At 34.6% G+C, this 20,875-nt stretch overlaps 1 protein-coding gene, 1 long non-coding RNA gene and 1 pseudogene across 4 annotated transcripts in view; 2 read left to right on the top strand and 1 right to left on the bottom strand.

Moving 5' to 3' along the window:
* Positions 1-547: 547 nt before the first annotated feature.
* Positions 548-20,875, bottom strand: part of LOC148311889 (uncharacterized) — a 20,516-nt gene continuing 188 nt past the window's right edge. The window contains exons 2-6 of the long non-coding RNA XR_015839313.1: positions 20,142-20,426; positions 16,197-16,335; positions 15,918-16,122; positions 10,827-10,894; positions 548-628 (exon numbers count right to left, since the gene is read on the bottom strand). This is a non-coding gene — a long non-coding RNA (uncharacterized LOC148311889). The remainder of the gene's footprint in view (positions 629-10,826; positions 10,895-15,917; positions 16,123-16,196; positions 16,336-20,141; positions 20,427-20,875) is intronic.
* On the top strand, positions 8,098-9,834 carry LOC148311890 (uncharacterized; annotated as a pseudogene).
* Positions 19,967-20,875, top strand: part of Pi4KIIalpha (phosphatidylinositol 4-kinase II alpha) — a 20,429-nt gene continuing 19,520 nt past the window's right edge. Inside the window, exon 1 of one of the 3 annotated variants that reach the window (XM_088278124.1) lies at positions 19,967-20,344. In XM_088278124.1, the coding sequence (XP_088134250.1) occupies positions 20,116-20,344 (229 nt within the window). In that variant the 5' untranslated portion in view covers positions 19,967-20,115. Of the gene's footprint in view, positions 20,829-20,875 lie in introns of all 3 variants that reach the window. The other 2 variants (XM_088278125.1, XM_088278126.1) reach the window with 2 other exon arrangements.

Raw genomic sequence — 20,875 nt, 5'->3', positions numbered from 1 at the left:
TGCGGGATGCATCGAAATATGTGTTACAATAGATTTTAAGAAATAGTGGTATTTACCAAGTAAAACAAAAACCAAAAACATATTTTTATCCTGCAAACAAATGTAACTCCTAATACTAACATATCGTAGTCATACAGGAGAAAGTGACCAAATGCATTTTTACAAAAACGTGATTATTGACTATTTGACATCTTACTAGCTAAATATTGCCCTGAAAAAATCCCAAAGGGATTTTAAACTTGGAAGTATAATATATTGACTTGTTAAAAATGACTAACTGATGTTTATTTTCTTGCCAAGCAAAAGTGACTTAAATGGCCCTTCTAAACATTTTACGTTTTGTTAGTTGGTCGCTTTCTCCTGTGCGACTACGATATGTAACATTGGATTTTAAAACAAAGTAGTACATTTTAGGGTTTTTAAGGCTTCGGACAGTCTTTCACTAGCACACATTTATCCGTCGATTTATCCTTAACTGTGGGAGGGTCACAGTCGCAGCGTGACAGATCGCAGATGGGGCCCATGTCGTGTGGTTCCGGGGATTCACAGGTCCTCTCACTCCAGGTAGGGATAGTTACACTGCAAGGACTCAAGTAGGCATGGGTTCCAACGGGGCATTCGCGTAGACCTGATCAAGAAACATTCCAAACATAAGAGATCTAAAGATTTCAACGTTAATTTTAAAGTGTCCACCTCCGTGGTTTAATGGTTAGCGTGTTTAGCTACCTTGCTGGAGGTCCCGGGTTTGATTCCCATCAATCCATATCCGCACCCCAATGGTGTATAGGGCACTGAATCATATAAATGCAGCCCGCTTCAGGTACCAGTCCAGGGTAATATTGAATAAATATGAGAGTGAAAAAATCACTTAAATTTATTAGACCCCCCTCTGGGAATCGGACCAGGGACCTCCAGAACAGTAGCCGATCGCACTGACCATTACACTACGGAGGCGGACATTACACTACGCAGGCGGACAAATGGGGATACAGCGAAGATTTATGCAGTAACCAAGTGGAATGCTACTCTTGTCATATGAGAATATTTATTTATTTATTGAACGGCTGAAGCCTTTAAGATAATACATATAATACATATTTACAGTATCTAATATAAAAATAATAAATACACTAATGTATACACTAATAGAGAAACAAAAAGTCTTGTAACAAATAGTCTTATAACTTAGTAATGTTGTAGTATAAACTTTTGATAAATAATATGTTTAACTCACATCCACCGAATACATGGTATATACATCCTCTATCATGTGTCCTGCCAGTTGACAATGCATGACAGATACACAGAGACAGTATGAAAAGTGTGAGCTTCATTCTCATCTTTCCTATGTATATTTCTCTTCAAAAAGCACTTTTTTCAAGAATTATAACTTAGTTATATTATAGTATTACAGGCTAGATCAGAGGACAAATTAAGAATGACTAATGAATATTGTTGTGTTATTAGTTCATATAACTCTGATATTATAATGTATTATATGTAGTTTGCCTGTGTTCATTATGTGCGTAATCAGCATTATCAGTAGCAATGTTCCAGGGGTTAACTTATTTAAAGAACAAAATATAAACAACATTGTTTAATAATAAGGAAATGGGAATTTCACACACATTTTTTTAAAATTGGCATTACATTTACCATTTATACTCAGGATGCTTAGTCTACCAAAATTTAAAAAATGCTGAATGTTTTATTCAACTCATGAAAAATCTAAAACCTTATAGTAAGTTGTAATGAAATGTTTTTCCTTCGTCAACTATAAATTTTTAACTCTTGAAAGTTCCAGAATCAGTAGGAGAAGCTCTCTCCTGTAAGTGTCCTGAGAGTCATGAAAATATCCTGAACAACAGAAATTAGGTCCTGATTTTTTGTATTGAAATCTTCCCTCATTTAAATTTCTGATATTTCAATAAATTTTTTAAATAATGTGTAAAATAGTTCAGTGAAAAGGTTCCACCATAATCAATGATGCATGACCATTTTTAAACTTTAAATTGGGTTAGTGTAAAAAATATTGTGTTGATTTTTATTTTTTTTGTTAAAAAAAGGAGAAATATTTTTTTTTAATTATTTTCACAAATATTTCCATTTCATACTATTTCTGTGAGCCTAAGCGGCTCATTATTAGAAATAGGTATCAAATTGCGGAAGAGGGTTTCGAACCGACAAACTTTGACTTAAGAGTCCGCGACACTAACCACGGGACCACAACCCGACATTTTATATTTTTGTAGTGTCTCTTGGTTTGTTTTCCATAAAAATGAATTTACTATTAAATAAATTAACTTGAATACTGCTCAACAAAACAAATCTAACATTGAAAGGAAAATAAGCTGACAACTCTACATAGACTTTTCTTAAACTCACATATCTATCATTCATCGCCACTGATGTTTTTATAACATACAACAGTACAGACGACATAAGCCACCCAGTCTGTTTACCTCACTATGGTGTTATCACATATTGATGAAAGCATATATCAACTAGAGTTGCAATAATAGAAACCACAAGTAATAATCAACACTCCGCAATAAACTCATATGGTAATATAGTTAGGCCGATTCACTTCACCACATTGAGCTAGATACGAGTACAAACATAACAAAAAGAGTTAAAAACTTAAAATTAATCTTCTCTTTGCTTATTTCATATTCCAAAGAGTTTCTTCATTTTAGGGTGAAAATATAAAAGTAAACATTGCGATAGTAAAAAATTAAATAAAGCCGAGCCGATAAATTGGTTAAGGGAGAGTTTTCGGTTGCTTGCGAGTACATCCAATTCAGTAAGCGACCGACTGTGCAAGGAGCTGCACGTGTGGACACTAGTACATATATAATTTTTGGTGTGGACCGTGCACATTTTACAAAAAAGAATATATAATAAAGAAATATACATGTCTTGAAAAAAAAATTTTTATATTTTTTTTCAACTCCTTACCTTTTAATAACTCTTTTCTTTTCAAAACCATACACATATTTTTAAAAAAAAAACATTTTTTTCAATAAAAATACGCTGTTTTAAGAAGAAAAAAAATGACGTCAAATGTTACTTCGGTTTAAAGAAAATTAAGTTGCGATTTATCGTATGTTGGGCCACTAACATCACTGTACTGTTTCAATTTTTGCAAAGAACTTCGTTTCGGTTCTAATATTTAATAAAAATAATAATATTTTTCGTACATTTATTCAGTTTTATTTTTCTTGTTTTTATTTTTTTAAATTTAAGTGGGGCCATATTGAAAAATAATATCATAGAGAAAATTCTGCGTATATTTATAAATATACATACATATTGCATGACAAATAAGATGCATAATTTTACGATTCGACAAAGGAAATCATAGTCATAAATTTATAAATTTACTCCGCTTTAGCTAATTTCGCAATGAGAATGACGCATTGACGCCTAATTCGAAAATCTTTATTAACAATATCGATAATAAATTAGCGAATGGATTGCATTTTAAAATTAACAGAATTGGAAATAATGAAACAAACTGCAAGCGGTTGTGTTGCTGTAAAATAAAATATTAAGTGGTAGGGAAATATAATATTGTTTAAAATTTGAGAAAAATTACGTCCTCAAGCGTAACGCGTCACGTGACCGCACTCATTAATGTCAAATAAACCCATTACTGGTGAAATCCAACAACCGATTAAATCGTCAAACTTTTGTATCCAAATTTCTGACTTCATGAGTGTATATATAAATATATACATACATACAAAAGTTATACAATACTGATTACAAAAAAAGTATTTAAACAACAAATTTACTTCATAATCATCACTTGACGCCACATCGATCTGATGCGGTACCCTACACACCAATTGGGTGCGGATACGGACATTACTTTTGCGGGGTAGCTTTGATGATATAAGTTTAATTCAAGGGTAGCTCTAAACCACAGTTTCCCAAACTTTTTCGCCCCGTAGCCTCTTATCAATTTTTGCTTTTCGTAGATTCCCTGCTGCCCTAATATTGAATTTTTCTACATTTATTAACTTCAAATGTGTTTTTGAAAGTTGACACAATGCTGTTCGCTATGATGAATCAAACAAATCTGTGCTGTGTTTTTGGTCCAAGTCTGGATAGCGGTAATTCAACATGCGATGCGTTGCTGCTGGTGAAAAACGTCATAAATCGAAAAACTTGTTTTTTCAGGAGAACGTTTTTAAAGTTTAAAAATATAATACAATGTATTAAAAATAAATATCAAGTCACTTATTGAACTTTGTACTGTGCAACAGATCTTTTTAGGTAAAACCTAGATATTTTTTTCTCCATTTGAAAAACATTTAGTAGATTTAAAAAAAAACAATAAACAATACCTTTTCTTCAAAATGCAAAAACAACATTTTCTGCCCTGTAGCGGGTAAATATTAAGTTAAAAATATGCCGCTTTTGCTGGGATGTAGTACATTTTCTGGGCATTCCGAAAACATGCACAACTGAAAATTGACGATTTTGATTTATGAAGTTCTTGAAACGAGTGAGCGATATATCAAACATACTCGTATTTTGATACCTTATATTCTTGTCTGTCTTAGTCCTCGTTACTGAGGGTTGTGACCTTTGTGGAAGCAATGACTGTTCTCCAGTTATCCCTTGACTGCGCTGCACGTAGCGCTCCAACCACTGAGGTGCCTGCTGCTGCCTTAACCTGATCGGTCCATCGTGCGGGGACCTTCCCCTCCCTCTCTCCCCATCCAGGCTACCGATCATAACCAGTCGTTCCAGGATATCCTCATTGCCACAACGTGTCCAAAGAACCACAAAAGAGTCCACAAAATTAATGCCGAATCAATAAATAACAGGATAATATTAATTGGAGTCTAAAGTCAGCTTTAAATAGTGTTTTTTTTGTTGATGTAAAATTAAGGTAAAAAAAAAAACTAACTAACCATCACGCCGCTTCCCCACAGGGTTAGGCAGAGGGAATAGAACGCCACACCACTCTGTCTTTGCAAACATTCTTCGCCTCTTCCACGTTCATGCATCTCCTCATACATACCCGCCGATTGTTACGACTCCTAACCTGACCACTTTCAAGTATTTGGCATACCTAATCGTGCCATGTTTTTCTCGGTCTTCCTCTGCTCCTTTTTCCAATTACATTCGCCTCATAAATTTGTTTTACCGTTCTTTCCTCGCTAATTCGTTCTACATGTCCAAACCATCTCAATACACCGTTCTTAATTTTATCGATAATGTTTATCTCAGCTTTGCATTCCTTCCTTATTTCACTATTCGAACATCTATCATACATCGTTTTGTCGCACATTCTTCTAAGAGATCGCATTCCAGTTAAGTTATACGAAGTAAAATTATTTTTCATTGAAGTGTGGTGCGTGATCGATTACTTATTCTAAAAGGTACAATACTGGTTGGTACTTGGTACACACTCGCTGCTAGCCCAATTATACACGGAAATAATTGAAGGTCCCAATAATGTGGCTGCACATTGCACAATGCGTGCCAAAATGATCCAATAAACTTACCAGAGGCGGCTCTAATAAATTGTAAGGAAATATAAAAATGGTTTATGAATTATCCACTTTAGCGGAGGATTTTTTTGCGAGAAAAGTTCAATAATTTATTCATTATTGTTCCTACAGACAAGCGAATCGCTCACTCCTTTCAAGAACGTCATAAATCAAAAATCGTCAATTTTCAGTTGTGCATGTTTTCGGAATGCCCAGAAAATGTACTATATCCCAACAAAAGAGGCATATTTTTAACTTAATATTTACCCGCCACAGGGCAGAAAGTGTTGTTTTTGCATTTTGAAGAAAAGGTATTATTATTTATTTTTTAAATACACTAAATATTTTTCAAAGCGAGAAAAAACCTTCAGGTTTTACCTAAAAAGACCTGTTGCACGGGAAAAATGTGTGGCTTGATATTTATTTTGAATACATTTTGTATTTTAACTTGAAAAACGATTTCCTGAAAAATCGTAGTTTTTTTCCATATATATTTTATTTGATCAGTGAACGGATTTCGTCTATACCCGGTGACTAGATCAGTCTGATGATGTCGGTAAAGACGAAACCCAGTCACTGGTCAAATAAAAAAATGTGGGAAAAAACTATAAACTTAGTTATTATATTATCATATACTAGTACAACGCAGTTCCACCAAGAAATGTCAGTACAAAATTTCAAACACATTAGAATATTTATTTATATCTGCTACCACTACTAACTACTTCTACCATCACGCCGCTTCTTCTACTACTTATATCAGCACCCAATGGTGCATAGGGCACTGCATCGCATACCAGTCAAGGGTGATATTAAATAAATATTATACTGAAAAATCACTGATATTTATATTGACCCTCTTGGGAATCGTACCCGGGACCTCCATATGGTAGCCTAGAGCGCTAACCACTACATTATGTAGGCGGACAAATATATTTTATATTATTTCATATATAATATAAATATAGTAATATATACGATGATTGAAAAACGCCATTAAACACACATTTATTTACAACATTTTGAGTGTGTCCAAATACTTGTTTACAAATCTGGAATCCAATTATCAGTTATTTTTAAATTATTTTATTGGCATCTTCCAGACTTTAACAAAGAAATGCCAAAAATTTTTTTAAAAATAACTCATAATTAGAGATTATCAAGATTTGTGAACATGTATTTGGACACACATTTTTTTTGTAAATAAATTAACCGTCAAATTATAAGCTAAAAATAAAAATGAAAAGGGTATTTTCAAGCGTTTCTCATGAAGCTATGTGAATATAATCCAGGATTCGGACCTCATATACAAATGAAAGAGTTTCTGCTTGATAAAAAGCTTCTCTCATCTCATCATAGATGTCATATTCTAGTTAATTCAAACAGTTTGTTTCGAAATTAAACAATATAATTAGAAATTCCAAGAATTTGAGTAACGTGGTTGTCAATCAAGGATAGAATTGGTGAATGTTACACGTGTCTAAAGTGATCACTTAAACCAGCCTATGACGGTCGTAATGCTCCGTAAATGCTAAGGTTGATATATATATATATATATATATATATATATATATATATATATATATATATATATATATATATATATATATATATATATATATATATATATTTTTTTTTATTTTTTATTTTTTTATTTTTTTTTTGTTTTTTAATAATTTAGGAAAATTGTGTAAAATTTCAGCTTACTCATTTCTCACGTAGGTCAAGAAAAGTGAAAGAGCACTTTTTCTGTAAAAATATGAAACAATCAAAAGTATGTATGCAATAATGCACTTTCGCAAGGCGGTCGATATTTGTTCTGACCGCAGCGCACTGAAAGGAATTCACAAAAAAAAGACCAATCATATTTGGTTACTGTGTGAATGACCATTTAGTAATCTGATACTACATAGCATCTACTGTACTATATTCTTACAAGTGTGATATTAAATATGGTAATATATCATTTATTACGATCAATAAAACGTGATCTGTGATTTGTGGTCTATTATCTTCTATTGGCGCTTACACAGTACATAAAAAGAGGCGTATGAACTCACAAATTAAATAATGAATGGTTTTATTTTATTTGATAATAAGCACAAATATGTGTAATAGCTTTAGAAAATAAAAAATGCCTCCTAATATACAAAATATTTTACCAATTAGACACACCTGTAAACATTATTCATTGGTTTTAGCCACGTAGATTCAATTAGTGTATCGCTTATAATAATTGAAAAACGCCAAAACTTTTTGCTTGAATATGAAGTTATTGGCAAGCGGAAATTGATTATCTGCTGTGAGAAATTCGTCAGAATTTTGCTAGATTTTTTTTAATGATTCAATTTTGGTATATTTTAAAAAAATAGATATTTAAAATATAAAGTAACGGTTTCCGTAGCGTTATTTGATTTGTATATGTACTTGCTCGATAGAAATCATAAAAATCATTTTGGTTGCGGATCTTAATTATCGAATTGCGTGAAATATCCTTCAACGAAGGAATACGAAAGCTATCAAAATGTCCTCCAAATGCTAGGGCTAATAAACATAATAATAATAAAATATGCTTCTGTACATAGTCGAGGTAACGATATTGCATTCGGCGAAGCAGTTTCCCAATTTATCTTATATTGTGGATTCCGTTGCCCAACCTTCGCGGAGCATGCTCGATTCTATTTGTATATTGCGAAAACACCCTGTCGTCAATGACTCTAAATGGACAGCAAATGGTTCGGAAAAAACGACAATATAAATAGTCAACATTTTTCTAATAATATCAGTATCAATCAGGTTGTGCGACGATAACAACCGTAGCAATAATGGCGAAGTTCGTATCCTTAGGAGTGTCGATGCTCTTGGCCGCAACATTATGCGGCGCCGAGAAACATCACAAAGTGGAGAGGATGTTCATGAGCAGGACCATGAGCTCGGATCTGGCTCCTTCGGCTTCTGGGTAATATATCGCAGCGATGGCAACGGACCCGCCAGTCTGGTACACCTCGGAGCCGGAGCTATCCACCAGCACCTCAACGCTTTCCCCGCTCCCGCTCCCGCATACGCCTACGCCCCAGTCGCGCTGAAGGCTCCGGTGGTGGCCCCCATTCATTACACGGCCCCCGTGTCCTCCTCCTTCAGTAGCTACATTCCAACCTCACACCTCGCGGCTAATGTAGGTGCGCTGACGAAAAACAGTTACGGTGAAAGCTTAAAAAAGGCTGCCCAGAGCAAAGACGATGACGCGAAAGATGATACCTCTGACGACGAATCGAGTGACGACGGATCCTCTTTCGATGAAGGCAGTGACGATAAATTCGACGACGGAGACGATTACAGCAGCGACAATGCTGGAAAATACGATTATGCTGGCGAAGAACATAATGTCGAAACACCAAACTATGCCGCAGATTTTGAAGCTGACTCCGGATATGGAAAATCAAATTCTGGCGCTGGATATTATGGCGATGCTGGTCATGGTATCGGAGGACATGCCGGCTTTGCAGGTGAATCTCACGGAGACGGAGGACACGGAGGACATGGTGGATACGGAGGACATGGCGGACATGGAGGACACGGAGGACATGGCGGGCATGGAGGACACGGAGGACACAGTAGCGGAGGTGGAAAATCTTACTCAGCCGCTGGCCATTCAGCGCACGGAGAGAAAGGTGACAAGGGATACAAATCTCAAAGTTCTTTCGACAAGGGAGAGGCCGGCAAACATTTCAAAGACGGGCATAAAGGAGGGTACAGCGAAGGAGCGGGACACAAATCTGGCCATTCCGACAGCGGAAACCACTACTCGAAACATCACGCCGCTGCCAAGGACTACAAGGGAGGCAAGTTCGGAGAAAGCAAAGGACACAAGAAGGGCTCCAAGACGACCGGTTTCCACAACGTTTACCACAAGGACGACTACAAGAAAGACCACGTGTTCTACGACGAAGCCGACAAAAATGGCCACTTCGGCAAACATGGGTCTTTCGGAGCAAACCACCACTCGGCGAAGGGCGGACACGCCGGCGGCGGCAAGTACAATTCTGGATACCATCATGACAACCACGGCAAGACGGGATTCTCCAATAAGGGCAACGCTCACGAAAGCGACCAGGGACACAGCGCCAAGGCGGGAGACGAGAGCTTCTACAACAACTACAGCGACTACGGGAAGAAGGGAGGAGAGTCTGGCGGTAACGAACACGGCTTCGCCACAAAACACTGAGACGTACAAAGGAACAGAACCACAAGAACCTGACAATGATTGTTACACTCGTTACTTGTCATCATGATATTATTGATTTTAATTAACTTTGTAAATATTGAATGACGATGTTATGATAACTATTTATTTATTTTTTTACATTTTATTGCTTATTTTTATACTGCAAACCAAATATGCATTATTTGTATTTTTGGAATAAAATATTTTGAAAATATGAAAATACGTAGTAATTTTTTTTGGCTATATTTAAACAAATACACCCCCCACCCACACATATCGGCTGTCCAAACTTAAAACACAGTAAGGGACATTTTTTGTAGTACGTTTTTATTGCGTTTTTGGGCTAAGTAGAATCTACTTAGTCCAAAAATACAAAAAAACGTACTACAAAAAAAAATGTCCGTTACTGTGTTTTGAGTTTGGACAGCAGATGTATATTTAATATAAATATATATATATATATATATATATATATATATATATATATATATATATATATATATATATATATATATATATATATATATATATATATATATATATATATATATATATATATATATATATATATATATATATATATATATATATATATATATATATATATATATATATATGTGTTTTTTTTTAGAAAACATTGAAAAAATATTTTTATAATTATTTTTGACTCCTTCCCTTTTAATATCTTTTTTTTTCCAAAACCATGCATTTATTTCGAAGAAAAACTTATTTTTTCAATACAAAACCGATGTCTTTTGAAAAAAATATATAAATTGTCAAATGTTACCTGGGTTTTTAAACCCAGTTTAGTTAAGTTGCTATTTGACGTATTTAAGCCCTTTAGATATACCGTAAAAATGATTTATGAAAATTAATTAATATTTTTAAAACAGTGACTGAGGGTTAAAAAGGGAGATAAATATCTAACACTCTCCTTATCATTCATCGTTCACTTTTTATAACACTACTTTAATTAAGGTGGTATTACACAAAGTGAACGATGAATGATAGATAAGGAGTGTGTTTTATTACCTAACCACAAAGTTAACAATGATTTTAATAAACAAAATAGATGATATATTTATTATACGTACTGGACTGGATGGCTGCCTAGGAACACAGACAGCAATGGATGAAGTTGGTGCCAGAGCTGGTCTTGGCCCTTGATGGGACGCAGCAACGAGAAGAATAAGAAAAATAAGAGGGTTATTGAAGGAAATAATACGTATAAATGAAAGCAAAGTAAATTAAGTTATTTTAATGATACTGAAAGAAATAAAAAATATAGGCATATTATCAAAAATATCGTAAAACTAAAAATGAATAAAAACCCATTTATGACATCATTGTTTTTTTACATGATTAAAAATTCAAGCATTGTTTTTAACCACTTTATTTTTCGAGACAGTTTCGACTAACATCTTTTCTTCTTCAGGGATGGATAGATACTAAACCTAACACAGAAATATTCATAGACAGGTGAGTGGCTCAGTATTTGTCGAAACCGGTTGAAAAAAGTATAAAAAAAAGTAAAAAAATGTTTTATTAATATCTATGAAGTGCCACAAAGTGTATTTTTATCATATTTGTTACAAGGAGCGCAGAACAGATCACTTTGCCCTTCTAGCAATTAACGACAAAGATAAATCTGCATCGCTACCTTGCAGTGCCCTATGTACCATTGGGTTCGGACAAGGGCAAGAAAAAGAAGTAAAACTTTATATTACTCAAAAGAAATAAATTTAATAAAGTTCAAATAAGTTGTATAAAGTTCACAAAATAAAATGTTTAAAGGCAGAAATTAATTTAAATAAAAAATTAAAAAGTGCAACGGAATTTTTTATTTAACGATTTAAATGACTTTTTTGGCTCATGTTATGTTTGAAAAAGCGTAAATCTTTTGGAATAAAAGAAAAAACTAAGTTAAAAATACTTTTTTTTTTCATGTCACGAGTATTTTCCCTGTGAATGTTTGTTGTGTGAGTTTTTTTTTTAAAAGCCATAATGAAATTTTCCAGCAGATTTCAGAATATTCTTTATTATTACAACGTACAACTTTTTATAATATGCCCATATCATATCAGCTGTCCAAACTTAAAACACAGTAAGGGACTTTTTTATAGTACGTTTTTTTCGCATTTTTGGACTAAGTAGAATCTACTTAGTCCAAAAATGCAAAAAAAGGAACTACAAAAAAATGTCCCTTACTGTGTTTTGAGTTTGGACAACCGATATACGAGTATGTACTTTCATCGGGAAAGGTAATTTAAAAAAATATAGTTTTAAATCTCAAAAACGAAATTCTGCATGAAAGTGTGGCTTGCAGGTAGATTTAAAGCTAAAAGTGGAACGATTTTTTTCTTTCCACTTTTATGGTCCCTGCTCGCACCCAAGTGGTGCATAGAGCAGAGAAATGCGGCGCTAACTCGATCATAGATTATATTATGATAAAGAGAACTATTTCGTGCTATACATTTTAGGATCTGGGAGTAGAATATAAGTATTTAAGTGTATAGTGAAGGGTATTACTGATATATGGAAAACGAGATACAGGAGGAATTATAGGTTCCATAGGATAGGAAAAGATGGTTATACGACTCGCGTTTATACCCGTTCTTTTATAAAGTATACTAGTCACTTTTAAGTAAAAGTTAAATTAAGGGAATTAAAATGATCCGATCGCAAACCCTTTTGATATCGTTGATTTGGCAAGAAATCGGTCGATGAACATTACAGAATATCGGATGAAATTCTGAATATTTATTGAGATTGAAATTGTTACATAAATAAAAATAAAGCGTTAGGATTTAGCATGAACGGATGTTATAACGTAATATTTTTTGACATCTCATCAAAGACGAAGAAGAATATGGATGTCTGGGTATTTACGGGGCTGACGACCGTCATAGCTTGGTTTAAGTGGTCACTTTTACACACGTGTAACATTCACCAATTCTACCCATTATTGACAACCACACTACTCAAATTCTTGGAAGTTCTATATATCGCTCACTCCTTTCAAGAACGTCATAAATCAAAAATTGTCAATTTTCAGTGGTGCATGTTTTCGGAATGCCCATAAAATGTTCTAAATCCTAGCAAAAGAGGCATATTTTTAACTTAATATTTACCCGCTACAGGGCAGAAAGTATTATTTTTGCATTTTGAAGAAAAGGTATTGTATAATAATTTTTTTAAATATACCAAATATTTTTCAAATGGAGAAAAAACCTTCAGGTTTTACCTAAAAAGTTCTGTTGCACAGTAAAAATTTCAGTAAGTGGCTTGATATTTATTTTTAATACATTGTATTATGTTTTTTAACTTTAAAAACGTTCTCCTGAAAAATCAAGTATTTTGATTTATGACGTTCTTGAAAGGAGTGGGCGATATATGAACCAATTTTGAAATATTTCATGAGATGTCAAAAAATAATATTAAAATAACTCCTGTAATGGAAATAATCCAGATTTTGTGAACAAGTATTTGGACACACTCAAAATGTTGTTTATAACGTAATGTTTAAAGGAAATTTGCAAACTGGTGTTGCGATTAATGACTTGCGTACTGTTTTGTTGAAATGATCTCGCATCATCCCTTAACCACAATTTCCCTCTTCCACGATACTCTCCAACAAAACGTCACCGAATGAAGAATGCTACAGATTACCACAAATCTATGGAGCTCGCCATGGAGATGTCGGTAGGTACACGAGCCTTGACACCGAAGTGGGCGACTTGCGATTTAACGGTCGTTGGGAAACTTTCCCTCGTGCCCTCCTGCGCGCGGCCCGTGACTCCGCGTGACATTGTGGCCGCCGCATGGACTCCTGCTCCGCACTGCGGTGACGTGTAACACTTGCGAAATCGCGACTATTGTCCGTGCTAATTGACCCGACAAACCCTCGATTCGATAGAAGCCTTGTACCCCGATGTGTACTTCTCGTACCTCATTCCTCTAGACTACACTATTCACGATTATATAAGCTAACGAATAACGATGCAACACTCAGTGAGTGTTCGGGATTACATCACAGTGTCGCTCGCGCGGATAACGCGAAATGGTCGGTTTACCTACTTGGTGCTTTGTGGTCAGCCTATGCTTTCGGGCGGGTGTGAGTTTACCGTTCTACGAGGCGTTCGACAGGGCGCAGTTCGACCTGGACCATGCCGCTGCAGTATCCGCAGTGGACGGCCATCACGTCGACATCCCTTATCTGGACAAGGCCGCGTCGGACTTCGATAAAGATACGGGTTCCAGCTTCGACGACTCGTATTATTCAGGAGTAGGCGAAAAGGGAGACAGAGGATACGATAAATACGACGGATACGATACGGGACACGCGGGAAAATATGGATCCAACGGAGAGAAGAGCCATTACAACGACGAGGGAGGCCGCAGAGGCGGTCACTCGGATAGTTCTAATTATTACAAAGACAAACACGAACTAGCGAAGGGTTCTCACGGAGGCGATTTCGCTTTAAACAATAGCTTCAACAAAGGATCCAAGACGACCGGTTTCCACAACGTTCACCACAAAGAAGAGTACAAGAAGAAGCGCAAGTTCTACAGCGAGGGCAACCAGAGTGGGCACTATAGGAGATATGGGGATTTCGGGGCGGCTCTGCTGGCCGCCCAAGGAGGAAGTGCGAGCGGGAAGCACTATGACCAAGGACACAGGACAGCAGACTACGGCAAGCAAGGTTTCACGGATAAAGGATCTCTCTACAACGATCTCCACCAGTATGCGGGAGCCAATGGATATGACGGACACTTCAGGAACCACCAGGACTACGGCACCTTGGAAGGGGCTGGAAATGGACATGAGTATGGATATCACCACTGAACTTTCTGAAAAACCCATATTTATTTATATTATTAATAAAACGGTATTAACTTTGTGATAATTGGTTTAAAATTATTGAATTAAAACTAAAAAACTAAACATTGTTTTAATTCTACTTTTACATTTCCGTTTGCGTAATTTCATGTACTTGGTGTATTCATAAAAATAGAAAAAATATTAACTCTTTTTCTATATTTTTTTAAAATAAAAATTCAGACAAATGAATATTTTTGTGTTAAAAAGTCTAAATCAAACAAAACCGTTAACTTTACGTTTTTACCGATAAAATAATATAAACGAGTTCCTACCGAAGAAATATAGAAAAAAAAAATTAAGTATGTTATATTGTGCTTATTAATTTATTGAACTATTGTTGTCTGTAAAACGAGTGATTAATATAAATTTTCTACATTAAGATTGCGTTTTAATTTTTCACTATTACAGTAAATACACAATGTACGAATACCGAAGCATCATTTTAAGACATATTGCAATTATTAGTTTTGATTTCTAGTCTCCGAAGCGATCATTTAATTGAAACTTCAATACTAACTGTTCAAAACATAGATAGAAGAGTACATTTTATAATTTTCATAAAATAAAACTGTTTTTAACCACTTTTTTATTGGTACTTTTTCCAAGCTGTTTCAATTACAAGCTTGTTATTTTCAGGAATAAACAAGTACTATTTTTTTAACTACATGTTTATCCTTGAAGATGACAAGGTTCTTGTTGAAACCGGTTGGAATAAGTACCAACAAAAAAGTGGTTAAAAACAAAGTTCTAGTTTTATTTTATATAGTACACAATTTTAAGTCAACTTTTTAAGATATATTTTTTCAGCAGGGAGAAAAAAAAGAAAACGTCTCTCTCAGAGCTCAGTCTCTTTTTGGAGAGGCTTAGTGCAACTAAAATTATAAGATTGTATTAAGTAGAAATGATTAAATTTTAATTTTATAAAATAATAAAAAAGAGATTGCTTAGTATTTTTTCAGGTTTCCAGAATTTTTCATGGATGACCCTGAAGGAAACAATACACGTAGACTAGTTTTATTCGAATTTAATTTTATTTGAAAAAGTTCAACGAATAGTCATTCGTATAAACAGAGACGGACATTTTATAGTTAGCATAAATTATTATTGTACTTTCAGAAAGATCTTTTTATTTTTGACTAACAATTATTATCTATTTCATCGTAGTTTTTTATGCGGTAAAAAAACACCGAAAACTATTGACAGTAAAAAGAAAGAATGAAATGACAAATGACAAATAAAATTTTTCGCGCATTGAGAGGTATCGTTCGAAAAATAATTATTTCACTTGTTAATAAAAACTTACATTATGCTTCAAGTAGTAGGGAAAGAAGGGAAATAGCAGTCACAGAGTAATTCCGGTCACCACGGATTCTCAGAAAGTTTGTATGGTACATTAATTTGCAATGTCACCGACTTTTAGACTCCTTGACGCTGATGGCTGTCACCAATCCTTTTTTTCTTTTTATCGCAGAACTTTGTGCAGCAAAAACCTAATTTTCAGTTGGTATCTGTAAAAAGTAATAATATAAACAAATTTGTTTCACTAAATGGAGAAATTGACTAGCAGTCTGAATTAACTAACCCCGACAACTTCAATCTCCCGGGGTTGAAGATTCTGGAATCAATACTTCATCTTCTTCTTCTTTATGAGCCCTCTGACCTCCACTGCTGGATATAGGCCTCTTCCCGCTTCTTTCCATTTACTCCGGTTAATATGCGGACTGGGAACAGATTAAGATTTTTGTATTGAGACTGCAGAATGAATCCGGAAGCTTGAAGCATTTGACCCCGACTTTTTACACTAAGAATTAGTATAATAAAACAACAACTATATAGCTTTTTCCACTTTGATTATATTTGACGAGTCGGTTACGATGAAACCTGGTCACTGGTCAAATAAAATAAAAATGGAAAAGCCACATGGTTTTTATTTTATTATATGAATGCAGCTCCACCAATAAATGTCAGCACAAAACATAAATCTACTAAGAATAAGTTATTGAATAATTTATATTTCTTCAATTTGTGATAAAAACAAATGTGTCAAGAATGACAAAAATATCGCTCTAAGAATGCACCTAAGTGAAAATCACAGCCAGTGAAAAAGCGACCTCAAATAAAGACACTTAGATTTTGTGATACATACCTACTTGAAATGTCAGTACCATGAAAATATCAGAATACTTTTTTACATTATTTACTATGGTTACAATTTAAAAAAAAATCATTTCCTAGACATTTCTACTAACAATCTTAATTTTAATAACGCAGTTCTCTCCAATAAAGAGACTGAGCTCAGTGGTACTTACACTTATTATTTATGTTTGTTGGTAACACATAGATTTTTTTCTTCTTTCTTAGATTAACACGCATAAAACCCATTTATTTATTTTTTAGCATTTGAAAGCCTTAATTTTTTTTATATCTTTAGGAAGGTTATTGTAGTACTTAGTTCCCAAATATTTAAAGTTCTGTTGGAATTATTTGATATTTTATTTTTATTTTATTGGAAGGAAGAACAACAGTTACAATATATGATACATACAGAATACAAAAAATAAAATCATGAGTACCAATTATAGTTCTTCACAACTATACATAAGAGAGGTCTATATAAAGGAAGAGACATGAGACAAGGATGGGATAAAGAGAAAAGGAGATGGCAGTGATAGGAAAGGAAGAAAAGGAAAGGACAGGGAATAGAATTACTTTTTTAGGTTTATAAGATTTCGAACAATTTAGCTTTAAATTTTGAAAGATTGGAGTAGAACATATCAAGGTGGGTACAACATTCATTAAATTTCCCACAACTTAGATAAATTAAGGAATTTTTTGAATAGTTCTTTGTTGGTGCTGGATTATAAAAGGTATGACTATGTCTATTGATTCTAATTGGATTTTACTACATGCTTAGATGACCGCTATTCCCCGTTCTCCCCCTAACTCCTTTATAATCATTATCAACTGATTAATTAGTTTTATTTCGTGATTACTTTTTGTTACGGAAGGTAAAAGTTATATTGCTGCACTATTTTTCTATGAACATGTTTTTACATCTTCCGCCAGCGAAACGAGAACCAATTCGATTATGTGTTAAATTGAAATGTATTATTTGGGTACATGATATTAACGACACGTTTCATTGCATTAATTCCGATGTGTAATTTGTTATTTTTAAACCGTTTCGTTCTACGAGTCGGACATTAAGTTTCCCTGCACATCTGTAAGGAATTTGAATAAAATTATTAGATACAGTTCCGATTCTAGATGTGATATTTCGACACACTATTTTGTCAAATCTTGGTGGAATGAAACATGTTATACTAAACTAACTATCCATCACGCCACACCAAAAAGTTTGTTTGCAATGTAAGTATGCATGTTTACATACCAAAATTTCAGGATATACACATTTTATCAAAATATCATTTTATAGATAATTTAATCGTGATCATTTTTGCCTCAGACAACTCTTTTAGCTCTAACCGTTTTTGTGGAAATTATGATAGTATCAAATATAATGTTACTTCAACACATCAATGTGTTGGAGTAAGTCGGAAAACGAATTCGGTGAATTAAAAACTCCTTCCTATATAAAATAATTAATCATTAATGTTTTATGTAACGTGTTTTCTCTAACACTCTATTATAATTCTTCTTCTTCTTCAAACCCTTATCCGCACCTCGATGGTGCATAGGGCACTGCATCATATAAACGCAGTGTTCTCTTGATCGTTAACACATGAAGGAAGGGTGATCAGCCCTCCGATTCAGGTACCAGTCCAGGGTAATATTGAAAAAATATTAGAGTGAAAAAATCCCTAGTATTTATTTTCACCCCCCCCTGGGAATCGAACCCGGGACCTCGGGACCTCCAGCACGGTAGCCGAGCGTGCTGACCATTATACTACGGAGGTGGAAACCGAATATAGAAACATTTAAGGCAAAATGATAAGAATCCATAAAGCAAAAACAGATTGCTGAAAATTGAAAAACATACATTACTTTTATAAAATGCTTTTTTGAAAATGTTTACAAACAATATACTTATCTATCCAATATTCTTTCGTAAATATTGGTTAAAATAATAAAGGTTATAATTTTTTTTCAGTATAATATTTATGACCCTGGATTGGTAACTGAAGCGGAAGGGTGATCACCTTTCCTTCGTTTATTTAACGATCAATATAACACTGCTTCTATACGATGCAGTGCCCTATGCACCATTGGGTCCGGATAAAGGTTAGAAGAAGAAGAATATATATTTTTTTAAATATCATGCATTTCGTTGCGATACATAGATATAAATAGCTAATATTTCCATAAGCTTTAGTGAAATTTGCTACCGTTAAAATAATTAAATTAGAAACGTTAATAATTAACTAATTAGACAACAATCGTTCAGTTAAAACTATGATGTGGATGACTAACATCGCGCAAATGTCCCAAAACACAATGAGTCGGTATCGTAATATTAAGCAGGTATTAACAAACTTTGCCTGTGTAACCTCAATGCAAAATACAACAGCATTCAATTTACATTTTGCATTGTTAGCTGTTCTTCCTGAAATGTTGAAATATATACTTTTAAATAAAGTTGAATAACATTCAAACTGCATAAAGAAAAAGTTAATTACAATTGTAAAGTTGTAGCAACCCATTTATTTATTTTAAATATGAATTCTTAAGTGATTATCGGAAATATAATTTCAATTTACTTTATTGGTATAATACCATGGATTTATATTTTACAAATATATAAAATGCCAAAGGCCATAAATTGGACGAGAGACGCCCAAGAAAGAGAAACATGAAAAATAATGAAAGAGGCCTACATCCAGTAGTGGAGAGATGGTTGAAGAAGAAGATGAAATTGGTGTATTGCAAATATATCATAAAATTTGAATTATCGACACGAAAAATAATACAGAAAAAATATACCATAAAGCATACTTTCATCAATAAATCAAATATAAATCATTGATAATTGCTTAGAAAAGACAAAATACTCTACGTTGATTTAAAATACGCGCCAAATAAATGTCGATAAAACAGGGAATGCTTATTCGGATGGCAGAAATGTCAGGAATCTGCGTTATCATTGTGTTTGGCGAATCAGCTGTCTGTGGTGAATCATGACGCACGCACTTGACACTACAATATTTAATATTCCTGTTGCCCTCATACGCCTATAGATTCATAACAAAAGAAAGAGCTACCGAGCGTCCCTGTTTATAAGATAAAGGTCGTAATTCAAGCGAAACTATCTCAACTATACTCGATTGTCACTCTTCCATATTAAATCGAGTCGGAACGAAAGAGACAGAGATAAAAGACGTCGAAATTACGGGTGACAGCGTTACGAGCACGAGCAGATTGTGTTGATTGTGTTGTTGGTTGATTTTGATTAATCATTTTTTGCGTTATGTGTTTTGTGCAGTTCGTGATAGTAAAGGTTATTGAATAAATGAAGTCTCGAACTGTCGAATTTTTAAATCCTAATGAGTACGGAAGAGACGCTGCTTACCTTAGAGACAGATACGAAATCGCCGTACCCCTCGGGTCGAGTTGATGACAGCGTGGTGTCGTTGTCGAGTAGCACGGAGGAGATCTGCCTGGTGCCGGACGTGGGGTTCGACGGCGCCGTGGAGTCCCCGGGAGTGGACCGCGAGTCCGAGCCCCTGCTCGGGGGCCGCGGGGACTTGGACGTGTCCTTCAACCAGTTCAGCGGTAATACTCGATACTGCGCGCTTTGTTGCACACTTTGACAGCTGCACCCGCTCTTATCTATACGGGCCGCACGCTCCGTACGCTACGCATATATACATTAATTATTTCACTAAACAGCTTGTACGCTACCGTGTCGATTTCCGTTTGACGTAATCGTAAGGCTTCTTACTTTCTACGTGCAAAAAATCGGTATCGCCGATCAGCGCAAATTTTCGCCAGTGCGGTTTCACCCGAGCTTGCGGATCGTGGAGTGCTTTGTTTTACGTTTAGCCTTTGTGGTGATTGATTAAATATTATTCATGTGTACTAATCGGCGAGGTGCATGTATCAGATACGCTTTGACCCTCCAATATGGATAAGCTGCAGTTGGATTTGAACATTCTCCAAAACACTGACAGCGAGATTAACTCCAGTCCCCAGGGTATTAATGATCCCATTTGCATTTTGGACAATGAATATTTAAATCCAATTTCAGACTTCAAAGGTAACATAACAAGCAGCCGCAATTAAACTAACATTATTGTTGTATCT

Source organism: Brachycentrus maculatus, unplaced genomic scaffold, assembly GCF_059751285.1.
Source record: "Brachycentrus maculatus isolate JH-2025_06_01 unplaced genomic scaffold, ASM5975128v1 h1tg000055l, whole genome shotgun sequence".
NCBI lineage: Eukaryota > Metazoa > Arthropoda > Insecta > Trichoptera > Brachycentridae > Brachycentrus > Brachycentrus maculatus.
This window is presented reverse-complemented; position numbering and strand designations above follow the sequence as displayed.